Source organism: Glycine max, chromosome 3, assembly GCF_000004515.6.
Source record: "Glycine max cultivar Williams 82 chromosome 3, Glycine_max_v4.0, whole genome shotgun sequence".
In the NCBI taxonomy this organism is placed as follows: domain Eukaryota; kingdom Viridiplantae; phylum Streptophyta; class Magnoliopsida; order Fabales; family Fabaceae; genus Glycine; species Glycine max.
In genome coordinates, this window is record NC_016090.4 from 35,110,191 (window position 1) to 35,125,396 (window position 15,206).

General features: G+C 27.6%; 1 protein-coding gene and 1 pseudogene across 1 annotated transcript; both read left to right on the plus strand.

The window, feature by feature from the left end:
- Positions 1 to 5,194: 5,194 nt before the first annotated feature.
- LOC100792836 (serine carboxypeptidase-like 45) lies at positions 5,195 to 8,377 on the plus strand. Its single transcript, XM_003520436.5, has 10 exons — positions 5,195 to 5,497; positions 5,634 to 5,738; positions 5,841 to 5,936; positions 6,285 to 6,377; positions 6,457 to 6,527; positions 6,635 to 6,916; positions 7,037 to 7,161; positions 7,603 to 7,695; positions 7,792 to 7,909; positions 8,014 to 8,377. The coding sequence occupies exons 1-10, from the start codon at positions 5,245 to 5,247 to the stop codon at positions 8,161 to 8,163; spliced, it is 1,386 nt and encodes a 461-aa protein (XP_003520484.1). The 5' UTR covers positions 5,195 to 5,244; the 3' UTR covers positions 8,164 to 8,377.
- Positions 8,378 to 10,297: 1,920 nt separating this feature from the next.
- Positions 10,298 to 14,005, plus strand: LOC100793359 (serine carboxypeptidase-like 45; annotated as a pseudogene).
- The last annotated feature ends 1,201 nt before the right edge of the window (positions 14,006 to 15,206 follow it).

Genomic DNA, 15,206 nt, shown 5'->3' on the forward strand with positions numbered 1-15,206 from the left:
AACAATTTTTACACGCAAACACTGCTTATGAATTATATAATAATCACGACCTCACACTCGTATTTTAAACACATTTAACACATTACGCTACAATTTAACACTTTAGGTTCCTAATTTGGAATCCTACACTTTCCCTTTAACACTGTGCATAAACATTTTTCTCAAGGTAAACATTAGTCGGGTTATTGTATAATTCACAGCTCACAACACAAGTATTGTCATATCAAGTGTGTTAACCACACACTTATTCATAACCAAATCTCATGTCCATAATTTAACATCTCATAATGTCACAATCCACCATCACATGTTTATGTGTATCTCACAAATTTAACACATGTTCAACTTTGCACTTATACTCAATCTCAATAATAATATTATGATCTCAATGTAACATGTTATTTCACAATTCATCACATATTCAATTTATCACTTACACATAATTTTAATCACAATTTCATGATTCCAATATAACAATCTCGTAATTATAATCATACATGAAGAATTACAATACAATAAACATCCCAAAATAAATCTCAATTTGATCCCTTAAGGATCCATACATGTTCATTCTAACCCCAATTGCGATAAACTTTCCCCTTACCTCTAAGCGGACTCACGTGTGTAGTCCGACAATGATAGCGGCGTCTCTAGTAGTTCCCTAAGATTTCTCAAGTTTTTTCTCTGTTTGCTCTGTTAGGGTTTTCAAGCGTTAGGGGAAAAGATTGTAGCTTTCATTTTACTGTCAACATGAGAGACTAATTTCTCTCTGCAAAACCATTACTTCGCAAATCACAACGATGGGAATGTGCAGAAATGGGTTCCAAAGGGGGTGTTCAAATTTCACGACGATCCAACGGTTTAAGAGTCCGAGATCATAGTTTTCCTGGGACATGTGTTTGGGTGTCTATCGGACATTTCTTCTATCATGATGGTGGATGTGTGCAAAAATAAGTTCTGAACCACAAGTTCAAATTTTCACGATGATCCAACGATTAATGAGTTCAGGATCGTTGTTTTACTGAGATAGATTTGAATGTATGCGAGTAAAAGGGAGGGTTTTGGGAAAGAAACAAGAGAGGAAGAGAGAACCCAGATGTAAATAGTGACATATTACGTCTCTATTTATAGCTGGGGTACTCTTGAATTTTTATTTACTCTATTTTTTATTTCTTTTATAAATAAAATATCCTTTTTATTTTCCTTCAAACCATTATTTTAATTAATACAATTATTTCTCCTTATTTATTTAATTATAAAAATTTTATCATTTTTTTAAAACTCTATTTATTTTTAAATAAAAAATATTTTAAATTTATTTATAAAAAATGAGGTGTTAAAATTAGTTTTTGATGTTGAGTTAGACTGAAACTCATATTCTAAGACAATGCATGTGAGAAAGAAATAATACTCCACCATTGTTTCCTTAACATAGTAAGTTAAAGAAATAGATATTCCTAAATCTCATCCCACCCTTATTCTTCCTTATACAAAATTTATCCCAATTAAGCCATCTCAAACCCTTTGTGTCTTTTCTCTTTAATCATGACCTATTTGTAGGTAAATAATTGTATAAAATTATTTTTATATTATATGCGTATAATCTATTTTTTCAATTGAAAATTAGACCCAATTAAATATATAAAAAAAAAGATAGTGTCATGTAAGTGCTTTTAAATGAAGTGTCTATCCATAAAAAATATAGAATATAACAATATTATAATAAACATTTCTAAAATAAATTATGTAGAAGTATTTATCGTTGGGTAAAAAAAATAGAAGTATTGTATAGTGGAAAGGAAATATTAGTTCAAATGAATTTAAGATAATAGTTTGATCCAGTATAATTCAAAAGTAAAAAATATAGTATTTTGGTTAAATACAATTCGTGTTTTTTTATCTTTTATTAGAAATTTTATCTTTATTTTGATATGACAATGTCTTTGGATGGTCTTTTCATTATTTTTTTGCCTTATCTTTTCCTTGACAGCAAAAGCTTCTTGTACTGCACTCATGACTCATTAAGCTAATACTGCATCTTTTTGACACTAATGAATTCACATAATTACATCACCCTTAAGATATAGTCCACTAAATATAAATAATTAACATAATTGTCATAAAATATAAACTCACATTATGAAAACATAAATTTCCAACAAGAAAAACATAATCAAAATTCAAATTAAATTGGATTTCTATATAATAAAAGTCATGTACAACCTTAAAAAGCTTCGTATCAATAAGGTCCAATATAATAAGAAGATGATTGAATTCCTTAAACATGTAGATACGAATTTAATTTTCTGACCGTACACATGAAAAAGACTTTGTTAGGAGAAATAAAATTTATTTTTTTTAATCTTTATGTCTCAAAAGTTAGTTTCATGACTTTTGATTATAAGAATATCTTACTTTCAACAAAAACTTAAAAAAACTCAAATATGTTACACCGTAATTTATTTAAAAAATTGATATTTATAAAGTCTTCAAATATTTCAAACATGAGGGTTCCGTGTTCTCGTTTTGATTAACAAGGGTGTTTCCCTAAATTTGTTCAATACTCCCTCTCATCTTTAATATAATAATTAATACTACTAATGTATTATTATTATTATCACATACGCTTCACCGGAAATGATATTATGATCGATTTTACTTAACCAATAACTTTATCATTTTTCCTATAACATTTCATTTTAAAAAAAGCTTGATTATTATGACATTGCAAGCTTATAAAGTGAGAGGTGTTGGATTTAGAAATAAAATTTTAAACTATAGCAAGCTTATAATATCTCTAGATCAATATATATATATATATATATATATATATATATATATATATATATATATATATATATATATATATATATATTATGATTTTTTTATATATTTATCAATTATTTTGTTGAATAATTTTTATAAATATGTATTGGTAAATATATACATAAATATTTAAAATATAGATAAAATAATTATATATGTATGTCAGTACGTGCAGTGTGAACAGCTTTTTTAACAAATTTGGTCACATTTTTTACATCTAGATTTAGAAGAATATTATGTAATTCAAATTCAAAATTCGTATAGTGATAAAAATTAGTGATTTATTTATTTTTATTAAAATTATTGGTCTATTATCATTTTATAATAAATATTAATATAACTTGATTAATATATATGATTATTTTTTTAAAACCATGTGTAGTACTTTTTTAACCGACAATGATATGAGAGAATTGAAATAAATCTTGATGCACTAATAAATTAAGCATTATTTTTTATATGTAATTTAATTTTTTATTTTATTCATTAATACATCATTTCTCGTGAGTTACAGGATTTATAATACTTTCAATAATCTTTTCAAAAAATAATACTATCAATAATAATGTATAAATATCAACATTTAATATGATGGTTATAAATTTGTAGAAAAAGTTCAGAATTCATATATTTTTCGTATAACTCCTGACTAGTATAATTTTTACATATAATATATATTTTTCATATATATAAATTAGTAAAATATAAATTAATCAAACAAATTTTTGTATTAATAATTAAGTTATTTTTTAATCAATTAACAATTGAGTTATTAATAATTAGGAAAATCTTCTTTTTATATAATATATTTAATAATTAATAATTAATTTATTTTTATTAGTATTAATTAATTTATTCATTAACACAAATCTATTATATTAATATTAATTGATTGTATTTAATTTTTAAAGAATGGATAAGGGAATGTCAAGGTCAGTTCACGTCACAAAATTTTCTTTTATATAATATAAATAAATAGAAGATTACTACCTTCGTGCCTAAAGGGACAAACAAAATTAATTAAAACATACTCCTATTAAAAACGGGATATTTTTTTTATAAAAAAAGTTCTTATTACACATTTTTTTTTTGTTGAGAAATTGTTTCATTAAAATAATGAAAAATCTTCATCAGATACTCAACACATTTAAAATGATTGTTAATCTTATTACACATTTAAACCTTACTTTTCTCTCTGTTATTTACTTCAATTAATTGTTTGAGTAATAATCTAAACCTTACCCTTCTATGTAACAAGAAATTTTTAGACTTTTTTTTGTTCTTAAGCATTCAACAAAATATTATAACTATCATTTACTTTATTTGTTCCATTATAATTATCGTATACAGGATAAATAAATCATATAATAATTATTATTTTAACTTCTTAATATAAAATAATTATTATATTTACTCATATCTCTTGTAATATTAATGATAATTAACTAAATATATAAATAAATTAATAATGATATGAGATTAATTTTTTAAAATTATTATTTTCTTTCTTTTATTTGTAATTTTTTATATGTATAAAATAATTTAGGACGAGAGTCCTTGAAAAATTTCTTTTAAAGAATGTACCAATAATGAGAGAGAGAAAAATAATAATTACAAAGAGAGAGGAAAATTAACTGTAGTAAATTTTTTTAAAATTAGTGCTTTGTCTGTATTACTCAAATTAATTATAGAGAGAGGGAAATTAATTGTAGTAAATAAGAGAGAGAAAAGTGATGTTTAAATGTGTTAATTTTTAAAAATTAATAGCTAGTTGGGTCTTTTTCCAAAAAATTTAGTGTGCTCATTCCCAATGCACTTCAACTATATTTATAGTGTGTACATTAATATATATATATATATATATCTGTGTGTGTGTAAATTATAGTGTTAAATGACTGTTTAAGTTTATGTTATACAAAATTTAATAAATTAAAATATTAGTAAAATTAATTGTTAAACTAGATGGAAAGATAAAATCACATAAAATAACTAAATCATGATTTGTTTAAAAATAATAATAAATTTTTTTAATAAATATATTAAGAATAAAAAATAAAAAATATAAAAAGTTAGAAACTTTAAATTAATATTAAAAAAGCATTAGAAATTATTAAAAAACTACTCAAAGAAACTTATTTATCAAAAGTCAAATAAACTTTTAACTAATAAAAAATTATAAAATAATTAAGATATCTTTTCAAACATATCCAATTATGTTTAATTACAGTGAAAAACAATAAGAGATGACAGAAAGAAGAAACTAAAAATAATTACACGAAGTAGTTTAAAAGTAAAAGCTGACGTGATAGTGAGATACACAGCTAAATATAAGACCACTATGCGTTTATCATAATCCTTTGCACACAAACACTAGTGAGGAGGATTTATCATTCTAATTACATCAACAACATCACACTCATGACCATGCTACCTCAGTCATTTACTATGATTGCAACATTAATCATTGTTCTTGCACAAACACTTGTGGGGGTGAGTTCACTTCCAGAAGCTGATAAAATAATCAATTTGCCAGGGCAGCCAAAGGTCAAATTTCAGCAATATTCTGGTTATGTCACCGTGGATGATCAACATCAAAGAGCTTTGTTTTACTACTTTGTTGAAGCCGAAGAAGACCCTTCTTCCAAGCCATTAGTCCTATGGTTGAATGGAGGTATATTATATCTTGTTATGTATCAATATCATATACATCATTTTATTCAGTTATTTATTTGTTTTGGAATCTGGCTTAAACCTTTTAAGACTGATCAAATCAACTAAGATGCTTTCTTGGTTTTTAATTTTTGAAGGGCCCGGTTGTTCTTCGATTGGAACTGGAGCTTTTACTGAGCATGGTCCGTTCAGACCGAGTGACAACAATCTTCTTGAGAAAAATGATTATAGTTGGAACAAAGGTGAACCTTAAATCCAATGGTTTGTTTTTATTGAGGATCAAAATATCAAAGTATGCTCTTTAAAAATAATAAAACTGCTTACTTTTTTCATCCTTATCACAGCGGCAAATATGTTATACTTGGAGTCACCAGCTGGTGTTGGTTTCTCTTACTCACGCAATAAATCTTTCTATGCCTTAGTGACAGATGAAATTACAGGTTCTTCTTCACTTCATTTTGTGCACAATGGCATTTAAGTAATTAAGTTGGCAAATGCTAACCATTGCTCTTAAGGCACATTGGTTAAGGAACTAAACGGAGAAAGGTTTTTATTAGGATGCACAAAATTACGTGTACATGATTTTTTTAAGCTCTCCTATGATTTAAAAAAAAATATTTTTTCTTTAAGTTCTTTAAGCAATACCTTAAGGACATTGGTTAACAACACCTTTTAAGTAGAAAGGGAAGAATCGTAGTTAATAAATGCTTTAAGATTTTAATTTTATCCGCTTCTTGTCTTTATGACATTGCTAAAAAAAATCTAACAATGGTCTTGGTTTTGTACAGCTAGGGATAATCTTCTTTTCCTACAACGATGGTTCACTAAATTCCCTGAGTACTCAAAAAGAGACTTCTTCATTACAGGGGAGAGCTATGGAGGTTAGAATCAGATATAAATGAATTATATATTCACTTTGAAACTGTAGTTAAATAATGCATATTTCACACTTGTTTGTAGGTCACTATGTTCCACAACTTGCACAACTTATTGTTCAAACCAAGACCAACTTCAATCTCAAGGGAATAGCAGTGAGTAGTGGAAAAGGGAAAATCTGAATAATTTTAATATAAAAGACCATTTGATTTGTTTGAAAAATATAACTGGTTCATATTTATATATATGTTGAAATTTGCAGATAGGGAATCCTCTTCTTGAGTTTAATACTGATTTCAACTCAAGATCTGAGTATTTTTGGTCCCACGGACTGATATCAGATCCAACATACGAAGTCTTAACTAGAGACTGCAACTTTTCCTCAATCAGGAGACAATGGCAAAATGGGAATCTTAGAGGGGTTTGTGAAAAAGCAAATAAGCTATTGGATAGTGAGGTTAGCTACTATGTGGATGAATATGATGTCACTCTTGATGTTTGTTTGTCACCAGTAAATCAACAGGCTTATGTGCTGAATCAGCTGGTGAGTTTCATTCATCTACTTTCTGCATAGGCATGTAGCATGTTAATCCTTCTAATTTTTTTCCTCGGAGTTGTTATTCTTTTGATTTCTTTTGCTTAATTGATTTTGTCTCGGGTTCAGCAAGAGACACAGAAGATAGATGTTTGTGTTGGTGATAAAACAACCACATACTTGAACACTAAAGAAGTCCAAGAAGCTCTACATGCTAATCTTGTTGGAGTCGCCAAATGGTCAACTTGCAGCTCGTAAGTTTTATTGCTTCAAAGATGACACATTCTTGAGTGTTTTAGAGATGCAAATATTATGTTCACAAAAATAAGAAAAGCACATAGTATACGTTTGAGATTTACCCCTTAACTTGTAATAACTATTAGACTCCATTAGTTTTGTTACTTAAAAGACTAAGACATTTCCATTGTATATCTTTTCTTCAATTTTCCTAAATATGGTAAATAATTTACATGAGCATTAGGCAATACAAGAAACTTGATTTTAACAAAAGGTATAAAACTAATATGTGTGTGTGTGTGTGTGTGTATTTCCATCTTATTTTAGGGTCCTTTGTCCCCCAATCTTCAATCTAATATCCGTGTTCTGCTTTCTCATTTCTCATGCACAATTGGCCACCTTTTATTTCTGAGACTTACATTACATCTCCTGCTAACAATATCTTCCTTATGTTACAGAGTTCTGCATTATGACTATCAGAATCTAGAAGTGCCAACAATTCCTATTCTAGGGTCACTTGTTAAGTCTAGCATCAGGGTTCTAGTATACAGGTAATTGAATTTGTTTAGTCACTGACATTTAGCTAATTAACTCCATAATCAATGAATAGCATTTTTCTAAGCAAGCAAAGTCATTTCTCTATGCAGCGGAGATCAAGATTCAGTGATTCCATTATTAGGTTCGCGATCTCTAGTTAACGGATTAGCCAAGGAAATTGGACTGAATACAACAGTGGCCTATAGACCATGGTTTGGAGAAAAACAGGTTAACATTATTAATACTTGGTATACAATATATCTTTGAAAAATTCAATGCCTCTATGCACTGCCATTTAACTCAACCTTGGATTTGTTATATAAAAATTTCAGGTGGCAGGATGGACACAAGTATATGGGGACATCTTATCATATGCCACTGTAAGAGGAGCATCTCATGAAGCTCCCTTTTCTCAACCACAGAGATCACTAGTGCTTCTTAAAGCATTTCTGGAAGGAAAGCCACTACCTGGTGTTGTATAAAATATGAACAGATTTAATTAACACCATGCGTTGTTATTTACCGCAATAAGTAGAAATGCTTCCAAGATCCAAACAGAAACTGACTATTGCTATTGGATCATCTTATGATTGTTATGTTCTGCTCTCTACATTTCCATGCTTAATTTGTCTCCGAACAATGTGCTAAATGTGTACAGAATGAAGGAAAGTACAAGGATTAAAAATTTACAGTAACCAAAATATACTAAATCTTACCAATTGTACCGTGTTTGCTGAAAGTAGGCTGTGAAAAAAAAAACAAAAAGTTAAAACAAATTAAACAGGGTTTAATCATCATGCACCATCATCAGTGCAAAAGTTTTTACACTAACAATCAATTGGAAAATAGTATTGGTATGACTTAAGGTAATGATTATAAAATTTAATAAATTTATCATTCAAAGTAATTGTTGAATAATGTGCACGGCAACAGTATTAATGTTAGTCTTGGAAATTATGTTTTTGTATCTAGAGAATTATATGGATCTAGAAAATAAGTAGCTAGGTAATGAGAGTTAATGCATAATGCTCTCTAAGTAGTTTCATTGTTCACTATAAATATGTGAACTCTTACATCATAGAGTCAAGCTAAAGTTAAAATAAAATAAGAGAATTATTCCGTCCCAAATAATCTTTCTCTTATTTTATTTTTTAAGTTTTCACCTTTAGAATACCACCAATAGTGATTTATAGTTGGATAATAGTATAAAATTGTTTTGCATTATATAATTAATCTCATAAATATTTTTTTCTTTTTTTCATTTACAATACTCAAATTAAAACCTTATTTGAAAGTTCAAACCTAATATAACATAAATCAACTTAATGAATATCACAAAAGACTTACTTTAATCATACTTTTTCTATTCGTGAGAATTAAATGTATTATGAGATTTACAATAACTCACATTTTATTTAGCTAACTAAACTAACTCTTTTCAAACAAACAATAAATCTACAATTTCTTCATACATAAATTTTTAAACCAATAGACAATGAAAAATCCACACGCTGGGTGATAGAGTCTTGCAGATTAATTTAACTTTAATTTTCAAAGTATAAAGAATTTTACATTGTAAATTAATTAAAAACCACCTTAGATAATTATGTGAGGTTTTTAAGTAATTATTATAAAATTAAAAAATTTTATTACATGACAATTTATAATTAGACATTATTATAAAATGTTTTACACGCTATGTTTAAATTAAATTCTATTTTTTAATTTAAATTTCACTAATTTTCCTATTTTTTTACTCTTCTAAGTCAAACATAAAAGACAACAGAAGAACCATATGTAACCTAAATAATTATAAAGCAGGGGGGGTTAACAACTAATTCCACCCAGATGTAATCGCCACCATTTGTTTCAGGCGTGGACTGCAAATACAAACGTTACTCATTCCGTTTTAGATTAGATGACATTTTAGAAACAAAAAGTTTATTTCAAATTTACAAAACTAATATTGTATTAAATATTTTTTCCAAGACTATTCTTAATTATTATTTAGTGCGAATAGTATATAAAAATAGTAAATAAATATTAATTAGAAAGATAAATGGTACATTAGAAAATTATCTAATATTTTCTTTGAAAATTAACTAATTAACTGTACTTCTTGATATTTGTATCAAAACCTTAAAGTTCATATGATTTGAAACAAAGGGAGAATATTAATAGGACAATTTATTACTTCTTCCGTTATTAAATATATGAATCTTTTAATTAATTTATATTTTTTAAGAAAGTTGATTAATATAATTAATAACATTAAATTTTTTAATCATTTATATTATTTTGTCAAAATTATCCTTAAATTTATCGGGTCTCATAATTTCTTTATTTCCACGTAATTATTTTCACACCTAAATAACTAATATATGTTAGTGTTCTTATCTAATTCTTACAAGAGAGATAATATATTTATTTTTTAAATATATAAATTTCATTGTAAAGTAATAAAAGGTATTTAGGTAAAAAATTAATTAAAACAAAAAACAACTTGAGTAGAGTAAAAAAAAAAAAAAAAGTGAAAAACAAGGTCTTATAGTAACGAAGTGAGTATGATCCTTTACATTTCTCCTTGATCCCCCAATACAACATCTGAATATGACCATGTTACCTCATTCATTTACTATGATTGCAGCATTAATTATTATTCTTGCGCAAACACTTATGGGGTGAATTCTGTTCCTGAAGCTGATAAAATAAGCAATTTGCTGGTGCAGCCACATGTCAAATTTCAGCAGTATTCTGGTTACATTACAGTGGATAACCAAAATCAGAGAGCTTTGTTTTATTACTTTGTTGAAGCTGAAACAGACCCTACTTCCAAGCCAGTTGTCCTCTGGTTGAATGGAGGTTACATATATATAACTTGTTATATATAATACACATGATTTTGCTCATTTATTTATTTTGGCATAGCCTCATAGGTTTAAACCTCTTAGACTAATCAAAGAAATTAAAGTGCTTTCTTGGATTTGACTACTGAAGGTCCTGGTTGTTCATTTATTGGTGCTGGAGCTTTAGTTGAGCATGGCCCATTTAAACCGGGTGACGACAATGTTCTAGTGAAAAATTATTATAGTTGGAACAAAGGTGAACCAACAACCCAACAACTTTGTAAATCCAATGCTTTGTTTTTAAGGGGTCAAACTATTAAATATGCTCTTTTCTAGCAACCAAAATTCTTTGTAATTTTTCATATTTTTCAGTGGCAAATCTGATATACTTGGAATCACCAGCTGGTGTTGGATTTTCGTACTCTAGCAATACATCTTTCTATACCTTAGTGACAGATGAAATTACAGCTAGGGATAATCTTGTTTTCCTGCATCACTGGTTCACTGAATTCCCTGCGTACTCAAATAACGACTTCTTTATTACAGGGGAAAGCTATGCAGGTAGAAAAAAAATAATTGAAATAAATTAATGATATATGATTTAATCAATCATTTAATCTCTATAGTTATACAAACTCTACCTTTTAGTTCCTATACTTGAAAATCATCCATTTTAATCCCTACACACATCATTTTTAAATTCTTTTAGTCTCTATACATACTAGTTTTAATCTTTTTTAGTCCCTGCCATCTAAACTCACGGAGATAAAAGAGATTGAAAGTAATATGTATAAGGACTAGAAGAGATGTTTTTTGAGTATAAAAGATAAAGTTTGTATGACTATAGGGACTAAATGAATAATTAAACCATAATATATTATTTTGAAATCACAATATGCTAATACAAACCTGTTTTATGCTCCACAACTTGCACAACTTATTGTTCAAACCAAGGCCAACTTCAATCTCAAGGGGATAGCAGTAAGTGCTGGTGGGAATTTTTTAACAATTATAACATAAGAAATCATTTGGATTGTTTGTTAAGTATAATGTGTTCATATACATATTTTGATATTTGCAGATAAGGAATACTCTTATGGAATTTGATACTGATTTGAACTCCAAAACTGAATTCCCATGGTCCCACGGACTGATTTCAGATTCTACTTACGATCTCTTCACCAGAGTCTGTAATTATTCCACAATTAGGAGACAAATGATATATGAGAATCTAAGTGACGTTTGTGCAAATATAACCAAATTAGTGTTTACTGAGCTTAGTGACTATATAGACGAATATGATGTCATTCTTGATGTGTATTTATCATCAGCAAATCAACAGTCTTATGTGCTGAATCAAAAGGTAAGCTTATTTTGAGATTTTTTTTCTTTTCTCACAGTTGTTCTTCTATTCATTTTCTTTTATTTGCCTTGGTCCATGATGTAGCAAGAGACACATAGATCTTTGTGTGAATGATATAGGAGTCACGTACTTAAACAGGAAAGGCGTACAAGAGGCTCTCCATGCTAAGCTTGTTGGAGTCTCCAAATGGTCAACTTGCAGCAGGTAAGTCTTATTTATTGCTTCAAAGATAACACATAAATGAGTGCATTTAGATTTAGAAATGCAGATATATAAAACTTCTACCTTAAATTATTCATTTGGTCCCGTTTTAAGTTATATAGTTTTAGTATATATATATTTTTAATCTGAACTGTTTTCTAATATTAATAATAGAGACTGATCATAAAACTTACAATTTTAGTATTATATAGGGACTAAAATTTAAAATGAGAACAGCTGTGGGTATCAAATGAATAGATTAATCAAACTTCTATATATGTTTTTCCATCTTATTTTAGGGTCCCTATTCATCCATCTTTAATTTAATTTCCTAGTCTAGCCTTCTTTAGCAAAGCTATCTTATTTTTACTCCTTATGCTTTCATAGAATGATACCTTTATAGACTTATATGTATGGAAAAAAGTCTCTAAACACCCAAAACCAATTAACACCTTGAGAGAGATAGTCAGAGAAGAGAGAAAAATATTGATATAATAGATAAAGGGATGTGATAGAAATTAAGGTTGTTGATAAAATATTTGATAATTAGGGCTGTTACAGTGTAAGCAAATTTAAGACTATGTATCTTGTGTTACAGTGTTCTCCGATAATCTAGAGATAGCAACAATTTCTATTATAGGATCACTTGTTAATTCTAGTATCAGGGTTCTGGGTTCTGGTATACAGGTAAGCGAATTTATTCAACCATCTACATTTACTTACCTAACTCCATGTACATTACGTATTTACCTACCTACCTACCATGATTCATCAAGGCGTAACATTTTCCAAGCATGCTTAAGTCATTTTTCTCTGTGCAGTGGAGATCAAGATCATTGCTTGGATCGCGATCTCTGGTGAATGGATTAGCCAAGGAACTTGGACTGAATACAACAGTAGCCTATAAAGCCTGGTTTGAGGGAAAGCATGTTAATACCTAAAATGCAAATAACATCTTGAATAACGTTTTATATCAATCTTAACCATTGGTTGAAAACTCTACAAAATTTTATACCATTTAAAAATTAATTGATATTCCATTGCATTATAATATTTTTTTTTATAGGCTTGATTGCATTACAAAATTATGTTTAACATTGAAGCAAATTTCAACTGTTTAAATGATGCATTTAGAAATTAGAAATCTATCAATTGTACAAAATTTTCATAATCATCAAGATAATATAAAATGATATAATACTCACAAATTGTGTAACAAGTGAGAAGTAATTAAAAACCTTTAAGCATATATGTTTCAGGGGTTTGATCCCTGATTATGTGAATAGAGATTCACATGTGAGGAGAGGAATTTCTCCTTAGTTGGTACTCTACTTCTTAGAGAGATTAGTATGATGGCTTCTGAATGCCGAGATACCTTACCTTTTTGTTGTCAGAAAAAAAAAATAATCACTAGGATTTGTGTAATAATAGGGGGTTGGATAGTATGCACTGGATTATAATCTTTATGTGATCATTATATTGTATATAAAAAGGTTAAAATATATAGAATCTTGATCCCTTATTTACATTTTAGGTTTCCGTTTGATAAGTTATGTTTAGAAAGTTTTGCTTTAATCTCTTATAATATCTCTAATAGATTAAATTAATTCATCTTATAATTTTCTTTTAAACAAATGATATTAATTTTGACTGATGTGACATTTTTCACAGTTTATTATGTGTCATCCAACTTAATTAAATGAACTTTAACTGATAGTTAAAAGTTATTAAATGTATTATTGTATCACATCTTGTGTTACTCAACCATGATTTGGTATATTCTAGGTTGGAGGATGCATATATGTGAACATCTTATCATATGCCACCATAAGAGGAGCATCTCATGAAGCTCCCTATACTCATGAAGCCTTTTTGGAAGGAAAGCCACTACCAAGTCTATTGTATAAAATATGAATTATGAACAGCTTTAGTTACACAAGAGTTCCTAATTTATTTTACCACAATAAGATAAATCCTTCTAAAATCCTCACAGAAACTTATTACTGCTATGGGATCGCTTTCAATTGTTATCTTAGTGCTTCCTATATTTTTTGTTGTTGTTTCGAATAATTAGTTCAAGTGAGCATTAGGATTAGCCATGTATAATTCACTGAAACAAAATGTATCCAACCAACTAGTTGTAATTTATAAATTGATTAGGGGTATTTATATTTTTAGTACAAATAGTGACAATCATATCTGAATTTATGTAATTTATCCATTTTCTTTGTCACTAATTTAACATCAATGACTTTATTTATAAACTGATTTAATCATTTTTACAAAGTTGTCTTATAAAAAATAGTAATAAATCTTTGGTGAAAAATCTCAAGTATCCATAAGGTGGATATCTTCTTACCAATATGATTTATTTCATATCTAAGAATCAATCTAAATTTAAACTCTAAACCACTTAATTAAAAGACATAATGTTATTATCTAAACTGATTTAATCTGAGTTTATTTAAACTTAGACAGTTACGCAAGTTTATTTATAAATTTAGGAATGTTCATAGGTTCGTCTCTAACAATCACGAAGCAAGGATTTGAACACGGGAGGGTCAGGAATAAAAAAATAAATTTATTTAACAAATATTAAAACAGTAAATTTTAAACAAAATATTATTAGTGTTTTTAAAATGACACAATAACATATTTAAAAATATATTTCTGTAGACAACAAACTAAAAATATTTTTAAATGCCTCTAAGAACTTTCATGAATTTCTATTTAAAATTTGTATACGCATTAACCACAATTTGCTATGAAAAAGTCCTGTTAATTTTGATATAAAAATTCTCTAAATCAGAATGAATTATGTTACTCGTTGGATTATTTTTATGACAATAGTAGTTGACAACTATTGAAGATGAATGTTGTTTTCATATTGTTAGAAAATAAAAGAAGAAAAATGTTGTATAGTTTGACTAAAATGATAATGATATAATGAAGGAATATTTGTTGATCTTAAAGTTCTAGATGATAATTTCTTATAAGTTTGTCCCGCTAGCAAGAGGTTAATAAATAAATCAATATAAAAAAGGCTAATAAAATCATTTGATTATAAATACAACAATTTATAATATATAAAATTGCAATAATAGATTATAAATGA